Source organism: Mauremys mutica, chromosome 12, assembly GCF_020497125.1.
Source record: "Mauremys mutica isolate MM-2020 ecotype Southern chromosome 12, ASM2049712v1, whole genome shotgun sequence".
In the NCBI taxonomy this organism is placed as follows: domain Eukaryota; kingdom Metazoa; phylum Chordata; order Testudines; family Geoemydidae; genus Mauremys; species Mauremys mutica.
This window is the reverse complement of record NC_059083.1, coordinates 57,327,042-57,347,456: the sequence shown is the minus strand read 5'-3', so window position 1 is coordinate 57,347,456 and position 20,415 is coordinate 57,327,042. Positions and strand designations below refer to the sequence as shown.

At 43.6% G+C, this 20,415-nt stretch overlaps 1 protein-coding gene across 1 annotated transcript in view; it reads left to right on the top strand.

Annotated features, from left to right (window-relative positions):
- The window catches only part of LOC123344834 (myosin heavy chain, skeletal muscle, adult-like), a 38,705-nt gene extending 18,761 nt beyond the window's left edge, over window positions 1-19,944 (top strand). Inside the window, exons 22-39 of the mRNA XM_044981313.1 lie at window positions 1,258-1,500; window positions 1,608-1,784; window positions 1,871-2,016; window positions 2,096-2,186; window positions 2,892-3,281; window positions 12,483-12,609; window positions 12,886-13,004; window positions 13,321-13,517; window positions 13,991-14,174; window positions 14,255-14,420; window positions 14,573-14,697; window positions 14,944-15,252; window positions 15,353-15,556; window positions 16,176-16,301; window positions 16,395-16,565; window positions 16,650-16,754; window positions 17,072-17,167; window positions 19,792-19,944. Of these exons, the coding sequence (XP_044837248.1) occupies window positions 1,258-1,500; window positions 1,608-1,784; window positions 1,871-2,016; window positions 2,096-2,186; window positions 2,892-3,281; window positions 12,483-12,609; window positions 12,886-13,004; window positions 13,321-13,517; window positions 13,991-14,174; window positions 14,255-14,420; window positions 14,573-14,697; window positions 14,944-15,252; window positions 15,353-15,556; window positions 16,176-16,301; window positions 16,395-16,565; window positions 16,650-16,754; window positions 17,072-17,167; window positions 19,792-19,944 (3,129 nt within the window). The remainder of the gene's footprint in view (window positions 1-1,257; window positions 1,501-1,607; window positions 1,785-1,870; window positions 2,017-2,095; window positions 2,187-2,891; window positions 3,282-12,482; window positions 12,610-12,885; window positions 13,005-13,320; window positions 13,518-13,990; window positions 14,175-14,254; window positions 14,421-14,572; window positions 14,698-14,943; window positions 15,253-15,352; window positions 15,557-16,175; window positions 16,302-16,394; window positions 16,566-16,649; window positions 16,755-17,071; window positions 17,168-19,791) is intronic.
- Window positions 19,945-20,415: the final 471 nt, after the last annotated feature.

Sequence of the window (20,415 nt, the reverse complement as noted above, 5' to 3'; positions counted from 1 at the left end):
TGCAGTGTGCAGCTACGTGTGTTGTTTAAGGCTCTGGCAGAGAGTAGACAGCAAGAAAAGGTTTCAGCTGCCTCTCCCCTGCCAGAGGCTTTCCCTGCTGGTGGAGTCTTTCTATGTGGGGAAAGCAGAGAACAGCAGTGTAGGCAGGGAGGCCCGGCTTGAGTACGTAGAGAGCTGTGTATGTGTGTGAGTACATACCCACACCCTTCAGGCATGTCTGTACTCTACTTGCCTAAACCTGGTCTCACCGTCTACACTGCTATTTGTTACCCATGCTAGTGGCTACCTGGATGTGTGCACTCCACAGAGCCAAAAGAAGCATGCAGTGGAGACATACCCTTACTGTGACAATCCCAATGTATTCACATGCCATGATGAATTCACACATCTGCTGTACTATTTATATTTATTGTGCCACTGATGTTACCATTCAGGGCTGGATTAAGGCAGTTCGGGGCCCTACACAGACCATGACACAGGGTCTTCTCTGGCTCTACCCTGACATCCCCACCCCATAATGTGATCTCCACACACAATAGCACTTAGAGTGGCAGAGGCAGGGAGGCTACTCCCTGGGGGCAGGGTCTCTGTTGCCTATCAGAGCAGCAGGTCTTCGAGCTCATACCTCATAGAGAGAAATGGGGCAATTCTGCCCTCTCAGACTTTTGTTTTAGACTGTCTGTAAACTCCTGCAGTTGACACTGCATCAGATAAACTTGGGTCACATTTTCAACCTGTTCTTCATAACCATGAGGGCTACAAAGTTCTTTGAAGGATTAGGCCTTAGTTTTAACACTATGTAGATGCAAAAGCTAGATCCTGCAAATGGATCTGCCCCCAGGGAGCTTCACTGACTTCAGAGGAACTCTGAGTGGGTGCAGAGTCCACCCATGTGGATTCCTATAAAGTCATGGGTTTCATGAGAGTAGATCCATTTGCAGGATCTAGCCTCAAATTTGATCTTCAAAGTAAAGCCATACTCGAGGCACTAAAAATATTTGCCAAATATGTCAACTGGTAAGGGATGCTTCATTTACGGTGAGATATTTGAAAAATATACATTTTTCATATTTAAATTGTTTTGAAGATGCAGAACTTTTAAGCCAAATGGTTGTTTTTTAAAAAACTATTATGAGTCACTGATAGTATGAGTTAAAAATAGAAGTGTCATCTCAACAGATGCGGTAAAAATCATTATGATACAAAAACCAGTTAAAAATTTTTGTAGAAAAGATCCTAATAATGGATTCACTGTAGGAATCTGATGGTTTGGCTGATGCTGAGGAAAGATGTGACCAGCTGATCAAAACCAAAATCCAACTTGAAGCTAAAATTAAGGAGGTGACTGAAAGAGCAGAGGATGAGGAGGAGATGAACGCTGAGCTGACAGCCAAAAAGAGGAAACTGGAGGACGAGTGTTCAGAGCTGAAGAAAGACATTGATGACCTTGAGTTAACACTGGCCAAGGTTGAAAAGGAAAAACATGCCACAGAAAACAAGGTATAAGGCAGAATCTCTAACGAACATTTTAAAATATGACACTGTTGGTTCACAAACAATAATGTTTTGTATCCATTTTCTTTAACTTCCTCTGTTCAACTCTGCAGGTGAAAAACCTCACGGAGGAGATGGCAGTCCTGGATGAGACCATCGCTAAACTGACAAAGGAAAAGAAAGCCCTCCAGGAGGCCCATCAGCAGACCCTGGATGACCTGCAGGCAGAAGAGGACAAAGTGAACACACTGACCAAAGCTAAAACCAAGCTGGAGCAGCAAGTGGATGATGTAGGCACAATAACATATGGAGAGAATAAAACCAGTGTGAAATTAGGCTCTTGTTAGCAGAGAATTTATGGCCTTTTTCTGTTTAGCTTGAAGGGTCACTGGAGCAAGAGAAGAAGATTCGCATGGACCTTGAAAGAGCTAAGAGGAAACTTGAAGGAGATTTGAAGCTGGCCCAGGAATCCACAATGGATTTAGAAAATGATAAACAGCAGCTGGAGGAAAAACTGAAGAAGTAGGTATGGTTTGCAGGGGGTATCCTGCAGATACATTTTGTTCCAGCACTAACTTTTTTTTTTTTTGCATGTGAAAAGGAAAGACTTTGAAATCAGTCAGTTCCAAAGCAAAATAGAGGATGAGCAAGTCCTGGCCATCCAGCTGCAGAAGAAGATCAAAGAGTTACAGGCTAGTCATACATTTTTTCTCTTCTGGGCTTCAGAACAAGTTCAGTTAAAAGGAAGCCATCTTTTTTAGGCTTGGTCTAAGTTAGGTTGACATAGTCATGTCGGCCAGGGGTTTGATAAAACCACATCCCTGACTTGCATAGGTTTACCGACCTACCCCCCAGTGTAGATGCAGCTGTGTTGGTGGAAGAAAGCTTTTGTCGATATAGGCAATGCTGATGAGAGAAGGTAGAAAGGAGGGACAGTTGTACCAGGGCCCTGAGGTCAGGGGACCCCAAAAACATCTTTAATCTCTGTGTAAATAAAGTGAAATAGAAAGAGGTGGACTCAGTGAATATGATGTATCAAGAACCCAAATTTCTCTCAATGGGTCTTTGGATGTAGTTACCCCAGTTCAGGGAAGTGATGTTCCTTTGCTACTGGAACCCCTGTTGTCAGTGTAGGCTGCATCTATTGGCCTGCTAAACCCAGGGTTGTGAGTTCAATCCTTGAGGAGGCTATTTAGGGAAATGGGGTAAAATTCCATTTGGGGATTGGTCCTGCTTTGAGCAGGGGTTTGGACTAGATGACCTCCTGAAGTCCTTTCCAACCCTAATATTCTATTATTCTATTCTATGGTGTTATGCCAGCAGAACTCTGCCAACAGCCATACTGGTGTTGACTCCAGAACGAAGCCACAGTCTTAGTGTTTCCTGTTGTTCTCTAGGCTCGTATTGAGGAACTGGAGGAGGAGATAGAGGCTGAACGTGCCTCTCGGGCAAAAGCAGAGAAGCAGCGGGGTGATCTCTCCAGGGAACTTGAGGAGATCAGTGAGCGTCTGGAAGAAGCTGGTGGTGCCACAGCAGTTCAGATTGAGATGAACAAGAAGCGTGAGGCAGAATTCCAGAAAATGCGCCGAGACCTTGAAGAGGCCACTCTGCAGCATGAAGCTACAGCCGCCGCCCTCCGGAAGAAGCACGCGGACAGCACAGCAGAGCTTGGGGAGCAAATCGACAACCTGCAACGAGTCAAGCAGAAGCTGGAGAAGGAGAAGAGTGAACTGAAGATGGAGATTGATGACCTGGCTAGTAACATGGAGACTGTCTCCAAAGCCAAGGTACAGAGCTATGTATTGAAAGTGCTGTCTTTATCCTAAGTGTTATTGCAGCATAAAAGAATGAAAGAATTTTTATCATGTTTAATTGTACAAAAGATTGTAAGAGCAGGATATGAGTTGACTGTAATTTGGATTCTAACAGAATTATCTACAGTTTAATTTGTATAAAACATACATAAAATCTCAAACAGGACCAAGAAGTTTATAAACTCCAAATACAGTTATTACTAAATTAATAGCCATCACAGTTAGAGTATAATAATTAGCATTATATTGTTTTTTAAAGTGAATTATTAAAATTTATATGAAAGATATTAGTCTACCATAGAGTACTGAATATACAAGTCTACCCAGAATTACCTTTATAAACTATCTTAAAATAATTTTAAAGTTGCAGAGTCAAGCACAAGCACACAAAATTAAAATGGTCATAGAGCAATTTTTAAACTAAGGGTAGCGGGAAAGCTGACAGGTGCAGAGAAGTATGTTTTTTGGACAGAGACATCCCTTAGGGGAGGATCTATTAATGGAGAATATCTATGTCCCAGTAAGGAAGAGAGGATGGAAGATGATAAAATATGGGTAGGATGTGATGAGAAACAGTCAAATGAAAAAGAGTCTCATTCAATTACATCACGTGATGGCAGACAGCTGCTAAAAAGTGACAATTATTTTAAGTGCTTATATACAAATGCTATAAGTCTAAATAATAAGACGAGTGAGCTAGAGTGCCTCATATTAAATGAGGATATTGATATAATAAGCATCACAGAAGCTTGGTGGAATGAGGATAATCAATGGGACACAGTAATACCAGGGTATGAAATATATTGGAAGTACAGAAAAGGTCATGGTGGTGGGGAGTGGCACTATATATGAAAGAAAGTGTAAAATCAAATGATATAAAAAGGTCAAATGAACCAAACGGTACCATAGAATCTCTAAGGATAGTAATTCCATGCTTGAATAATAAGAATATAGCAGTAGGGATATATTACCAACCACCTGACTAGGATGGTGATAGTGACTGTAAAATGCTCAGGGAGATTAGAGAGGTAATAAAAATAGAAAACTCAATAATAATGGGGGGTTTTCAACTATCATCATATTGATTGGGTACATGTCACCTTGGAATGGGATGCAGAGACAAAGTTTCTTGACACCTTAAATGACTGCTTCTTGGAGCAGCTAGTTCTGGAACCCACAAGAGGAGAGGGAATTCTTGATTTAATCCTAAATGGAGCACAGGATCTGGTCCAAGAGGTGAATATAGATGTATAGATGAATATAGACCCGCTTGGTAATAGTGACCATAATATAATTATTTTTAGTATCCCTGTGGCGGGGAAAACACCACAGCGGCCCAACCCTGTTGCATTTAATTTAGAAAGGGAAACTACACAAAAATGAGGAGGTTAATTAAACAGAAATTAAAAGGTACAGTTCCAAAACTAAAATCCCTGCAAGCTGCATGGAAAGTTTTAAAAGATACCATAATAGAGGCTCAACTTAAATGTAGACCCCAAATTAAAAAACATAGTAAGAGATCCAAAAAAGAGTCATTGTGGCTAAACAAAAAAATAAAAGAAGTAGTGAGAGGCAAAAAGGCATCCTTTAAAAAAGGGGAAGTTAAATCCTAGTGAGGAAAATAGAAAGGAGCACAAACTCTAGCAAATTAAGGGTAAAAATATAATTAGGAAGCAGGGCCAGCTCTAGGTTTTTTGCCGCCCCAAGCAAAAAAAAATTTGGCTGCCCCCATCCCAGCCCTGGGCTCCTCGCTGAACCCCCCTGCTGCCCCAGCCCTGGGCTCTCCCCCCCCACACCTCCTGCCGCCCCAGCTCTGGGCTCCCCCTTTGCCCCCCTCCATTGCCCCCCCACACACCTCCTGCCGCCCCAGCCCTGGGCTCTCCCCCACCCACCTGCACCCTCCTTTCGCCGCAGCCATGGGTCACTGGTAACTCGCTCCCAGGGCGGGTCATTCAGCAGGAATTTTGGATGTGCACAAAACGCAGACAGGATTGGTTCCCATATGGTTACAGAGCTGCAGCAAAGTGGAACAATTTTCAGCTTGTGTGATTGGAGGATATCTGGATGCATATTATAAGACTGTCCTCCATAAATGAGAAAAAGTTGAGGTGACTTTATTATTCTTTTGTTCCACTCTTTCTTTCTATGGGGAATTTGCCAATGCAATATCACTGTCTTCCTTTTAAACAAACAAACAAAAGGCAAAGGCTGTTGAAAATAGCAATTCCAGTCCTAATAACCACTGAGAAGCATTTCTTGCTCAATTTTATCCTACTTTTTCTACAGCAAGTTACAGTGGATCAGTATATTTGATTTAGGAGAAATGAAGTAACAGCTGCCCAAACTGAGCTTGAGCACTCCTGAATTTTGAGGTGTTCAAATCTGGAAGGCAGGTGCTGGGAGGGGGGGCTGTGGCTCCACGGGGGAGCACGGCAGCATGTATACAGCAGTGGTCTGAGTGGCACAGTAAACAGACTGGGGGGTTGGAGAAGGGGGGGTTGGATGGGGCGGAGTCAAGGGACAGGGAGCAGGGGGAGTTGGATGGGGCGGAGGTTCGTGGGGGCAGTCAGGGGACAGGCAGCGGTTGGATAGGCATGGGAGTCCCAGGGGTTTGTCAGGGGACAGGTAGGGGGTGGGGCCCTAGGGGGAAGTTGAGGGGGGTCTCAGGAGGGGGCAGTTGGGGACGAGAAGGGAGGCTTAGATAGGGGGTGGGATCCCAAGGGGCAGTTAGGGGCAGAGGTCCGGGAGGGGGTGACCAGGGGATGGGGGGGTTGGGGGGGTTGGGGTTTCTGTGGGGGGCAGTCGGAGGGAGTGGATGGTGGCAGGGCGAGGGAGTGGATGGTGGCAGGGTGGGGCTACCCTCCCTTCCTGTGGAGTGTCCTATTTTTTGAATGTTAAAATATGGTATCCCGACCCTTCACCCTCCATTTACAGCAGGCTACAGCATGAGGTCTCAGTTACCTCACTCCCTTCCCCTTCCTTTCCTGTTGGTAGTGGCCAAGGGAATGCCGGGAAATGTAGTTCTTTCTTGCTCCAGGGCTGGTTCTATAGTCAGGGAGCTAACCAAGGAACTACAGCTCCCAGGGCCCCCTGTTGGTTCTCAGCTTCCATGCTGGATCCCTGCCGCCCCTGCAAATGGGCTGCCCCAAGCATGTGCTTGCTTTGCTGGTGCCTAGAGCCGCCCCTGTTAGGAAGGCCAAACAAAAATTTGAAGAACAGCTATCCAAAGAGTCAAAAAGTAGGAGCAAATTTTTTTAAGTACATCAGAAACAGGAAGCCTGCTAAAGAATCAGTGGAAAATAGAGATGCTAAAGAGCACTCAGGGATGATAAGGCCATTGCGGAAAAACTAAATGAATTCTTTGCATTGGTCTTCATGGCTGAGAATGTGAGGGAGATTCCCAAACCTGAGCCATTCTTTTTAGGTGACAAATCTGAGGAACTGTCTCAGATTGAGGTCTCATTAGACGAAGTTTTGGAATAAATTGATAAATTAAACAATAATAAGTTGCCCGGACCAGATGACATTTACCCAAGAGTTCTGAAGGAACTCAAATGTGAAATTGCAGAACTACTAACTGGTATGTAACCTATCATTTAAATCAGCGTCTATACCAGATGACTGGAGGATAGCTAATGTGACGCCAATATTTAAAAAGGGCTTCAGAGGTGATCCCAGCAATTACAGGCCAGTAAACCTGACTTCAGTACCGAGCAAACTGTTGTCAGTTTGTGTTTTAACATTGAAAAAGCTTTAACTTTTTGAATCTCAACCTCTACTGTCATTAAACAGTATTGTCAGACACATAGATGAACATAATTTGTTGGACAAGTCAACGTGGTGTTTGTAAAGAGAAATCATGCCTCACCAATCTACTATAATTCTTTGAGGGGGTCAAAAAGCGTGTGGATATAGTGTACTTAGATTTTCAGAAAGCTTTTGACAAGGTTCCTCACCAAAGGCTCTTAAACAAAGTAAGCAGTCATGGGATAAGAGGGAAGGTCCTGTCATGGATCAGTAACTGGTTAAAAGATAGAAAACAAAGGGTAGGGATAAATGGTCAGTTTTCAGAATGGTGAGAGGTAAATAGTGGTGTTTCCCAGGAGTCTGTACTGGGCCCAGTCCTATTCAACAATCATAGATGATCTGGAAAAAGGGGCAAACAATGAGGTGGCAAAATTTGCAGATGATAGAAAACTAGTCAACATAGCTAAGTCCAAAGCAGACTGCGAAGAGCTACAAAGGGATCTCACAAAACTGGGTGACTGGGCAACAAAATGGCAGATGAAATTCACTGTTGATAAATGCAAAGTAATGCACATTAGAAAACGTAATCCCAACTATACCTACAAAATGATGGTGTCTAAATTAGCTGTTACCACTCAAGAAAGAGATTTTGGAGTCATTGTGAATAGTTCCCTGAAAACATCCACTCAATGTGCAGCGGCAGTCAAAAGACAAACAGAATGTTGGGAATAATTAAAAAAGGGATAGATAATAAGACATAAAATATCATATTGCCTCTATATAAATCCATGGCACACCCACATCTTGAATACTGTGTGCAGATATGGTCGCCCCTTCTCAAAAAAGATATATTGTAATTGGAAAACATTCAGAAAATGGCAACAAAAATGACTAGGGGTATGGAACAGCTTCTGTATGAGGAGAGATTAATAACTGGGACTTTTCAGCTTGGAAAAGAGATGACTAAGAGAGGATATGATAGAGGTCTATAAAATCATGACTGGTGAGGAGAAAGTAAATAAGGAAGGGTTATTTACTCCTCATAACACAAGGACTAGGGATCACCAAATGAAACTAATAGGCAGGAGGTTTAAAACAAACAAAAGGAAGTATTTCTTCACACAAATCACAGTCAACCTGTGGAACTCTTTGCCAGAGGATGTTGTGAAGGCCAAGATTATACCAGGCTTTGAAAAATAATTAGATAACGTCATGGAGGATAAGTCCATCAATGGCTATTTGCCAGGATGGGCAGCGATGGTTACCCTAGCCTCTGTTTGTTAGGGACTGGGAATGAGCAATAGAGGATGGATCAGCTGTTTTGTTCATTGCCTCTGAAGCACCTGGCATTGGTCACTGTCAGAAGACAGGATACTGGGTTAGATGGATCTTTGGTCTGATTCAGTACGTTCTAACAGCAATGAATATGCCAGAATTATTGCTGTCCATGGAGAGGCAAACTTAATTCTGGTATCACTTAGCTTCTGAGTGCTTCAGCTTGCAATTGTAAAGCTCTTTTAAAGTAGGAAGATGGTGTTATGCAAAATTTTAGGATTTTTCTTCATAAAGCAGACTGAAAAACCAGAAATTTTATAAAGTGTAATCATGTTGATCCCCCTAAAATGGTCATCAGCAGGATTGAAACCTTTAGCTCCACAGCAACCTGAGCTAAATGAATAACTGGTAGCAGTAGTAAGCTCTTATCCTCTATGTGGACCAGCATCTAGAGAGGGATGACACACACTTTTTATCAGTGGGTCATACAACTTTGTGATATAACTGAGGAATGTTAGGTATAAGTAGGGTTGGCAGAATTTGATATTTATTTTTTTATAATTTTGATTGATAATATTGATGTTTATTTTGAAGTATTTTTAATTTTTTAATCTATTTCATTTTTCACAGTTGTACAAAATTATGGGTTTTAAGTATTTTTATGTATTTAAATTTTCACGTTTGCACAAAATTATGAGGGATCAGACAATGTAGGGGTTCAGACAATTATTTAATGACAGTAGAGGTTGAGAGTCAAAAAGTTAAAGCTTTTTCAATGTTAAAACACAAACTGACAGCATCACATGTCAAAATATACAAAGTAAAAAGCCTTAAATCAAACTCTAAGAAGTTTTCAGAAGCATTGTTCTGACTTTCCTATCTGTAAATTTCGTTTATTATCATGGAAATGTTTTTGTTGGTTTGTGTGCATGATGACATCAATGATTATTGACATTTACTGATAAAAATCGAATCCTTCAAAGCTTAGGTGTAAGGAGTGTGGGCTAGCAGTTACAGACAGCACAGCCATCCATATAAGTTTGCCACATTCATTCTGCAAAGCAGAGTGGCTGGAGTTTGGATTTTCCATGTTAGCACACTGGATTCCATGCCACAGTGTGCTGAAAGTGACTTGTATAACCTCATATTTCCCATCCATAAAATGGGGGAAAATTATATTTGCCTGACTCCCAAAGTCAGGGCATTGTTCAATAATACGGACTATGGAGTGCAATAGACCATTAACATCAGTCAGTAAAAGACCTGGAACTAGAAGTCATGGCCTGCTCCTGCCTCCCAGATCAGCACCCCACCCCATAGACTTGACCACAATTGTTAAGCTCTGTGTGGCTCCATGTGACATTTCCTGCCAGTGGGAAATAATCACTTATTTAATCACTTTGCCCCGGGGCACCCCAGAGCACTGGGAACAGGGTAGAGGGAGGCACGAGCCTACTTGTCACATCAGAGGGGATGGCTGGAGAGGCTTCTTGGGCATTCTGCAGAGGTGAGAGGCCAGGGGTGGTGATAGAGGAACCAACTAGGGGAAAAGCTCTTCTTGACCTGCTGCTCACAAACAGGGAAGAAATAGTAGAGGAAGCAATAGTGGATGGGAACCTGGGAGGCAGTGACCATGAGATGGTCGAGTTCAGGATCCTGACACAAGGAAAAAAGGAAAGCAGTAGAACAGAGACTCTGGACTTCAGAAAAGCAGACTTTGACTCCCTCAAGGAACTGATGGGCAAGGTCCCCTGGGAGAATAACATGACGGGGAAAGGAGTTGAGGAAAGCTGGCTGTATTTTAAAGAAACCTTATTGAGGTTGCAGGAACAAACCATCCCGATGTGTAGGAAGAAAAGTAAATATGGCAGGGAACCAGCTTGGCTTAACAGTGAAATCCTTGCTCATCTTAAACACAAAAAAACAGCTTACAAGAAGTGGAAGATTGGACAAATAACCAGGGAGGAGTATAAAAGTATTGTTCAGGCATGCAGGTGTGAAATCAGGAAGGCCAAATCACACTTGGAGTTGCAGCTAGCCGGAGATGTTAGGAGTAACAAGAAGGGTTTCTTTAGGTATGTTAGCAACAGGAAGAAAGTCAAGGAAAGTGTAGGCCCCTTGCTGAACGAGGGAGGGAACCTAGTGACAGAGGATGTGGAGAAAGCTAGTGTACTCAATGCTTTTTTTGCCTCTGTCTTCACAGACAAGGTCAGCTCCCAGACAGCTGCACTCTGCAGCACGGTATGGGGAGGAGGTGACCAGCTCTCTGTGGAAAAAGAAGTAGTTCGGGGCTATTTAGGAAAGCTGGACGAGCACAAGTCCATGGGGCCGGATGCGCTGCATCCGAGGGTGCTAAAGGAGTTGGCCGATGAGATTGCAGAGCCATTGGCCATTATCTTTGAAAAATCATGGCGATTGGGGGAGGTCCCGGATGACTGGAAAAAAGCTAATGTAGTGCCCATCTTTAAAAAAGGGAAGAAGGAAGATCCAGGGAACTACAGGCCAGTCAGTCTCACCTCAGTCCCTGGAAAAATCATGGAGCAGGTCCTCAAGGAATCAATCCTGAACCACTTAAAGGAGGGGAAAGTGATCAGGAACAGTCAGCATGGATTCACCAAGGGCAAGTCATGCCTGACTAACCCAATTGCATTCTATGATGAGATAACCGGCTCTGTGGATGAGGGGAAAGCAGTGGATGTGCTATTTCTGGACTTTAGCAAAGCTTTTGATACAGTCCCCCACAGTATTCTTGCCAGCAAGTTAAAGAAGTATGGGCTGGATGAATGGACGGTAAGGTGGATAGAAAACTGGCTAGATGGTCGGGCTCAACGGGTAGTGATCAATGGTTCCATGTCTAGTTGGCAGCCGGTATCAAGTGGAGTGCCCCAAGGGTCGGTGCTGGGGCCGGTTTTGTTCAATATCTTCATTAACGATCTGGAGGATGGTGTGGACTGCACCCTTAGCAAGTTTGCAGATGACACTAAACTGGGAGGAGTGGATGATACGCTGGAGGGTAGGGATAGGATACAGAGGGACCTAGACAAATTAGAGGATTGGGCCAAAAGAAATATGATGAGGTTCAACAAGGACAAGTGCTGAGTCCTGCACTTAGGACGGAAGAATCCCATACACTGCTACAGACTAGGGACCGAATGGCTGGGCAGCAGTTCTGCAGAAAAGGACCTAGGGGTTACGGTGGATGAAAAGCTGAATATGAGTCAACAGTGTGCCCTTGTTGCCATGAAGGCTAATGGCATTTTGGGTTGCATAAGTAGGGGCATTTCCAGCAGATCGAGGGATGTGATCATTCCCCTCTACTCAGCACTGGTGAGGCCTCATTTGGAGTACTGTGTCCAGTTTTGGGCCCCACACTACAAGAAGGATGTGGACAAATTGGAGAGAGTCCAGCGGAGGGCAACAAAAATGATTAGGGGGCTGGAGCACATGACTTATGAGGAGAGGCTGAGGGAACTGGGACTGTTTAGTCTGCAGAAGAGAAGAATGAGGAGGGATTTGATAGCTGCTTTCAACTACCTGAAAGGGGGTTCCAAAGAGGATGGATCTAGACTGTTCTCAGTGGTAGAAGATGACAGAACAAGGAGTAATGGTCTCAAGTTGCAGAGGGGGAGGTTTAGGTTGGACATTAGGAAAAACTTTTTCACTAGTAGGGTGGTGAAGAACTGGAATGGGTTACCTAGGGAGGTAGTGGAATCTCCTTCCTTAGAGGTTTTTAAGGTCAGGCTTGACAAAGCCCTGGCTGGGATGATTTAGTTGGGTTTGGTCCTGCTTTGAGCAGGGGGTTGGACTAGATGACCTCCTGAGGTCCCTTCCAACCCTGAGATTCTATGATTCTATGATTCTATGATAGGGCTGACACAGCCTCTACCATCCTGTGTCTGCTTCCCATTACCATACTTTCTGCCACATTCTACTAAGGTCTCAGCCTGTCCCTCTCTCCTCACGCTCCCTCTTTGCTCCATTCCCCTTCTCATTTTACCTTTTGCATACTTTGTTGCACACAGATTTATGAAGGGTGAGGTTTCCTCACTAATTGAGCCCATGTGTGTTTGTCATGCCAAAGCTCTCAATTATCTCAGAATGCTGGAGACCACATGTGTTTATCCTCTTTCTTTTTGTCCATTTTACACAAAGTCAAATCTTGAGAAGATGTGCCGCACCCTGGAAGATCAGCTCAGTGAAATTAAGACAAAGGAAGAAGAGCATCAGCGTACAATCAATGACCTCAGTGCTCAAAGAGCTCGTCTACAAACAGAATCAGGTAAGATGCATACATGTTTTTTGATGTAGACATTGTGAGTGTATGGAGAAAATATGAGGCGCAAAAGGGAGGAAATTGCCATTCTGTGGAAAAACTGCATATCCACCCTGCTGCTTGGCACCTGCTATTAGAAGTTCTTGAACAATGACTTGGATGAATTGAGAACTCAAGTTATTTGCTTTTCTTTAAAGCATTTCCATTTGTAGTTAATGGATGACTATATCATTTTCCAGTCAGTTAAATTAAATCCCTCCTATTTCATTTTCACTTTTTTAGGTGAATTTGCGCGCCAGGTAGAGGAAAAAGATACTTTGATTTCTCAGCTCTCAAGAGGCAAGCAGGCATTTACCCAACAGATTGAGGAACTGAAGAGGCATCTAGAGGAGGAGATAAAGGTGAGGATTTTTCCAACAGCCTTTTCTGTGAAGCTGGATTCTTGTTGTGAGCAAGATGCTTTAACCTCAAATGAAACCATAGAGGATAGAGGGGGAAAGGTCTTGTTAGGTCACCTAACCCAGGCCCTGCCAATGCATGATTGTTCCCTACAATATATTTAACAATGTTTTATTTACTCCCAGCTTTAAATTTGCCATCCATCAAATCTAGCACCACTTCCCTGGGATAGCTTTCCACAGTCTGACAGAGTCCATTGTCCGGAGGATTCCCAGGATATTTAGCTACATCACTGTGCTACTCCTATTGTTTCTCTAGGCTAAGAATGCACTAGCCCACGCCTTGCAGTCTGCTCGCCATGACTGCGACTTGCTCCGGGAGCAATATGAGGAGGAGCAGGAAGCCAAGGGTGAGCTGCAACGCACCCTGTCCAAGGCCAACAGTGAAGTTGCCCAGTGGCGAACCAAATATGAGACGGACGCCATTCAGCGCACAGAGGAACTAGAAGAGGCCAAGTATGTGTTGGGGTGGAGGACTGGAAGAAACCAAGAACTAAATGGGGAAATGTGAAGAGGCCAGTGATATGCTCAGGATGGGAATGGAAGAGGCCAAGGATGTGCTTTGGGGTGGGGGATTAGAGGAGATGCAGTATATCCTTGTAGTGGTATGGGTTGGAAAATGGCAAATATGCTCATTAGGTTAAGAAAGACTGAGAGAGACCCTGTTGATAATGCGTGTGAGCTGATGGTAGAGGGATTATCAGAGACATTGTACTGTACATGAATTGGATAAGAGTGACTGAGAAAGGACCTGAACTGTGTATGCACTTGAGTCATAGCCCAGAAGAGGTGACTTATGCTCTCACAAATCCCAGAGCAGCTGTACATAGTTTGCTTCCCATATTGCTCACTAAATGGGAGCTGAATTTACTCACTAAATGGGAGCTGAATTTACTCACTAAATGGGAGCTGAATTTACAATCTTCCAGGAAGAAGCTTGCCCAGCGTCTGCAGGATGCTGAAGAACATGTCGAAGCTGTGAATTCCAAATGTGCTTCTCTTGAAAAGACGAAGCAGAGGCTGCAGAATGAAGTGGAGGACCTGATGATTGATGTGGAAAGATCTAATGCCGCCTGCGCAGCTCTGGATAAGAAGCAGAAGAATTTCGATAAGGTATTTCAGCCTTGTGGGTGTTGGATGGAGCATCCTTTAGTCATCTCCATTGCTTAGACTAAGGTCTTGTTGTTCTTCAGGTTCTGGCAGAATGGAAGCAGAAATACGAGGAAACGCAGGCTGAACTGGAAGCTTCCCAGAAGGAGTCTCGCTCTCTCAGCACAGAGCTGTTTAAGATGAAGAATTCTTATGAGGAAACCTTGGATCAACTTGAAACACTGAAGCGTGAGAACAAGAACTTACAGCGTAAGTCCCTGGATTTCTTCTCTAACACGGGCCTTCTGGAAAGCTTGTTAACACTCTAAAGTGAATCTGTCTGTGCTGGTGGCATTTCTAAAGAGCCTCTCTCTCTCTTTGGGCCCTTTGTCTGACTGCGTTATTTGTCTGTAACCCAACAGAGGAGATTTCTGACCTCACGGAGCAGATTGCAGAGGGGGGAAAGACCATCCATGAGCTGGAGAAAGTGAAGAAGCAGATTGAGCAAGAGAAATCAGAAATCCAGTCTGCTCTGGAGGAAGCTGAGGTACGAACGCCATTAGTCACTGTTTTACAAAGAGAAAGAGAAAACCTTGGATCTGTATCCTATTGTAAACACGGTGGGATAATTCACAGAGACAGGAGGACAGCACATGCTGTCCTGGAAGCTATGTACTCAGTGTCCATACTACCCATAGCACTACATTCCACTCTGTGGGAGCATTTAACACTTTATTTGGAAGGAAAAATCTATTTTTGTCCCTTTATTGACCCTTCACTTGTTCTTGTTAAGGCTTCACTTGAACATGAAGAAGGCAAAATTCTCCGCATCCAACTTGAGCTGAACCAGGTAAAGTCTGAAATTGACAGGAAGATTGCTGAGAAAGATGAGGAAATTGATCAGCTGAAGAGAAACCATATCAGAGTTGTGGAGTCCATGCAGAGCACCCTGGATGCTGAGATCAGGAGCAGAAATGAAGCCATTAGGCTAAAGAAGAAGATGGAAGGGGATCTGAATGAAATGGAGATCCAGCTGAGCCATGCCAGCCGCCTGGCTGCAGAGGCACAGAAGAACCTGCGAAACACACAAGGAGTGCTCAAGGTACAGTAAGCCACACATACCTAGTGCAATAGCTCAGCTGGTCTTTTCAGTATGCCAAGGAGTCTGTGCCTCCAGGTAATTTCTCTCACTCATTTTACAGGACACCCAGATACACTTGGATGATGCTCTCCGAAGCCAAGAAGACCTGAAGGAGCAGGTGGCCATGGTTGAGCGCAGAGCTAACCTGATGCTGGCCGAAATTGAGGAGCTGAGGTCAGCTCTGGAACAGACAGAGAGGGCCAGGAAAGTGGCTGAACAGGAGCTTCTGGATGCAAGTGAACGAGTGCAGCTCTTGCACACCCAGGTCAGGGTCTAGTGTGAAAAGAAATCCCACAAACCCCTAAGCAGGAGATTGCTGTGTATGTTCCCTGCTCCAAAGAGCAGTGCTAGGGAGTGTTTAGAAGATTTTTGTTCCTGAAATGGCCTTTATGTTAATGTCCATAGGATGGACCTTTGTTAAACAGAAAGCATGAAGCTGCAAGGCCATCCTTGATTTTCCTCATGTTGCTGTGTTGAAGGCAACACATTGCAGTGATGTGTTGGAGGGGGGCTAGTGTCTCAGACTCTGGGAGTGGCTTTCCTGCCTCCTATACAGTTTCCATCATCAGATACTTTTAAGTCTCAGGAAATATTTCTACACAGTGATTATTTTGTTTTGGAATGGACCAGATTTACAACAATTGGCACATAGGGTTTGTCACAAGCTGTGGGGTGGGTAATGTTAGCGAGAGCTCTTAAAATTTTCACAGCACATCACTGACTAGCTATCAATGTTCTGCAGTGATGATACATTTGGAGGAGAGTTCTGCTGCAGTAAAATGTTAATAATAACCTCTACCTTAAGTACAAATATTCAGTTCATGTTCCAGAATCAATATTTTGGGACTAACTGTAAACACATCTTGTCTGTTGTTGTTAAACAGAACACCAGCCTGATAAACACAAAGAAGAAGCTGGAAACAGACATTTCCCAAATCCAGAGTGAAATGGAGGAGACAATTCAGGAAGCACGGAATGCAGAAGAGAAGGCCAAGAAGGCAATCACGGATGTGAGTTGGAGGCACCTTTCTTTGGAGAACATGGCCGTGTTTGCACCTGAAATGGCTGGTTTTCTGGACCAGTTTCCTTTCTTTACTCACTAGGCGGCCATGATGGCGGAGGAACTAAAGAAGGAGCAGGACACCAGCGCCCACCTGGAGAGGATGAAGAAGAACCTGGACCAGACGGTGAAGGACCTGCAGCTCCGTCTGGATGAGGCAGAGCAGCTGGCACTGAAGGGTGGCAAGAAGCATATCCAGAAACTGGAGGCCAGAGTGCGTATTCCCCATATCTGTGCATTTAGGAGCATTTCCTATGTCCAGTCACAGTGAAACTCAACGATCCATTTCTCATTTCAGGTGCGTGAGTTGGAAGGTGAGGTTGACAATGAGCAGAAACGCAGCGCTGATGCTATCAAGGGTATGCGCAAGTATGAGAGAAGAGTAAAGGAACTGACCTATCAGGTAAGGAGGGAGGCCCTTTTTGCTGTCACATCCTTCTCCTGGGAGCATGAATTGTTTGTACCTGAACCTGCAGGGGAGAATTTTTATTGTCCTTCTCAAACAGTAAGATGGTTAACAGTAATACTATGGAAAAACAAAGAGTTCACCAGGAAATCATTTGAAAGAGAATGTTAAAATATCCATTATAATCTTTATTATCCATCTTATATACTTACCAAAATATTTATATGCAATGTTTCTTTTACTGTATAATGTGAAGGAAATAGACTAATAATTTGGTAATGAAATTACTCTTTTCCATTACAAACTGTTTCTAGACTGAGGAAGACCGCAAGAATGTTTTGAGGCTCCAGGATCTGGTAGATAAACTACAACTGAAAGTGAAAGCTTATAAGAGACAAGCTGAGGAATCTGTAAGTATCATTCTGAGGAGGGACGATATGCATCCTTTGATATTGCAGAATGTTTGAGGGATGTCAGAATACACCTTTTCTAAGTCTCCTTTAGTAAAAATGCTTGGCTCTCATTAACAAATACTTATGTGTGCAGAGCTTAGTGAGGAACTCTGAGTGTTTCTCTATCACTTTTTGGTAGGGTAATCAAAGATCTGACTTAGTTTGACAGTTTTCATAATTCTATAGTGACACGTTACCTGGATCTGCATATGTCACTTAGACATGGTTGGAGATGCAGGCTCTGTTTGCTACTACAAATCATGTAGAATTGAGAAATGAGGAAGCAGCTATTTTACCTCTTTTACTTGAAATACATGAGGTGGCCAGTGGGGATATGGATTTTTTTTTTTTAGTTTAAATTTACATTCTGATAGGCTGGTTGGGAATCTTCTGGGATGTCACAGCTGTTGGATTGTCACAGTTCAGGGCTAACTGCACCTTTGACCCCTTTTGGTCTGTCTGAGTGCAACCCCCTTGGGTGACAGGCCTTGAAATGTCATCTTTCTGCAGCAGAATTTTCTCCTGCTCCCAGACTGGGTCCCAGGGTACAGTACTGCAATCAACTGAGATTCTTTATGAGGCCTGACCCAGTCAGCTGCCTTGCAAGTCTTTTTTTCAGGAGTTGTGACCGGTGCAAACACAAAGGACATAAAACAGCCTTTTCAAAACAATATATTGTTTAATCTCAGCAGAAGGAACACAAAGTAACAAGAGCAAATGGTTATTAACATCACAGTCTACATGCAGAGCTATGTTACCCAAAACGTAGGTAGGCTTAGCTTATCCAGACACCCCCTTTTCTAGGAATGGGGGTGGGCACAGCCTGATTTCCCACAATCCCTGTGTCACCCTCTCTCCCTGCGCCGCAGTTGCTCAGTTTTTACCCCATTCCTAAGCCCTGTTGCCTCAGTTTCCTGTCTGGGTTACCCACTCCTCTGTACCAAGACAGGATGTTGAACTCGGCATGGTCAGAAGGAAACTTCTGACATCTGCTTTAGTACTGGTGAATGGTGCTGAAACTCTTGTCTCCCTTCCTGCTTACATGTGAGCCATGCCTGGTTTAACCCTTTAGCAATCATATAGCAATCAACACAAACACAACCAACCAAACAGATGAACATATAATGGTCATAAAATGATATTGGTGTTTTCCAAGGGATCTCTTCACCAAAGGGAAGAGCAGCATCCCTCTGCTTCTTATATTAAATGGAACGCCACTGAGTCTTTTACATTTAGCTGGGGTGGGAGGAGAAGAGGAAGAGAGTGATTAAACTCAGTTGGCCATTTTGATCATGCTGATTTGACATCTTAACAGCTTTTGCTATGACCGTGACCATGGTTTTGGTGACTAACTGATACAGATTGCTGATGTATTCCGAGTTTGTTCCGGCATTTGCTGCCTCTCTCCCAATGTACTGCTGCCCTCTGTTAACCCCATACGCTGCCCCCATATGGCCCTACCCCTATTTACCCCATGTCTTGCCTCTGCCCTTCTTGGTATGATGTCCCATGACCCATGTTGATGTGCTGCTGTCTCTCTCATGTCTCACACCTACCCCCAGGTCCCAGTTCCCCCTGACCACAGGGCACTTTTGGGGGACCTGATGGCTTCTCTGCTCCCAGCCCACTGGCTTCAGTGGGTGTCCAGCTGCATTCCCCATCTCCCAGGTTTAGGGAACCATCAAAAAGGGCCACTGCCCCCCAATTCCAAGAGAAAGCCTTCCAAGGAAGGGTTGTGATCATGCCAATCAGCAGGGCAAAGTCCCACTGGCAGATTGAGCTCAATTGACACCAGCCCTGCCAGATTCTGGTTACTCCATGCCCACGGTCAGGGTTTCTGTACTCATGGAATGGAGAAACCCCCTTACAATAAATTCACATTACAATTAAACTACTAGCATTATCTTTCTATACAATACATGCACACACACAGTTAAAATGTACATCTCTTGCTCGATTCCATCCTGTGTGAAAGGGCTAGAGAGCCTCTAGTACTGTACAAGCTCCATTAATTCAATGTTATCTTCTTCCCCTCTCCCTTTGAATGGGGCACCTCATTACAGTTGGTAGGAAGCTGGCTGTCCTAAGTTTTTTGTTATGAGGAAGAATAATTTCTGATTGTCTAACCCTGAACTCTAAGCCTGTGAAATTGCTGACATGAAGGACTCACAAACTAGAATACTGTTGCTTTCCTAAATTGGATGCTTTCATTTCCGTATCTATCACCGAGCATATTGTTGTTTACTGTCATGTATCTATATTTAAAATAACATATACTACTGCATTAATATGGCCTGATTAGGAAAAGGGAGTTATAAATGAATGTATAAACCTAAAGAAAAAATCACTCCAAAATGTTCAAAAATCTATTTTCAATTAGTTTTTAATGATTTTTAAAAAAAATTAGAAAAGGGCAAGAGTGAGAAGGGCCGTGCTTAGATTTTAGATATGAAATGGTAAGTGGGTAACAGTCTGGGCCTTCCCTGTCCCCTCAGCAAACAAACACCTCCTATTAAGTCCCAAATGCAGGAAAAGGGGAACCCTCAGAGCTTTGGTTTACAACTCTCTTTCTCCATCCTCAGGAGGAACTATCCAATGTCAACCTCACCAAGTTCCGCAAGATCCAGCATGAGCTGGAAGAGGCGGAGGAGCGGGCTGACATTGCGGAGTCCCAGGTCAATAAGCTCCGGGTGAAGAGCCGCGAGGTTCACAAGAAGATTGAAGCAGAAGAGTGAAGATGTCTCCATGATGCAAAGTGACTGAAGAAATGCACAAAATGTGAATCTCTCTGTCACTTTGCTTTGTAATTATTGTTTATTCTGTCCTCAGTGTCTAGTAAATAAAGATTGTAGAGACCTTTGCATACAAAGAAGCAGAAGGACTTTTATGTTGTACTCATTAGCTTTGGAGTTTTATTAAGGTTTGTGCATTTACAAGATATATTTGCATAATCAAACATACGTTGAACACTTATCCCTAAATTTTCAAATACGTAATTCACAGGTTTTAGCTTCAGAACTGATTGTTCTGTCAATTGAATGAATCAGACCTCTTGTATGGAGAAAGATGCCAAAGTCCTCTGAGATCATTCATGGCTTTATTCTTTCAAACCGTTTCAAACAGCACTCCAGACAGAATTGTAGAGACAGATTTGCTTTAAAATAGGATGGAAATTTTCCTGACAATTACCATCTGGTAAGCTAAAT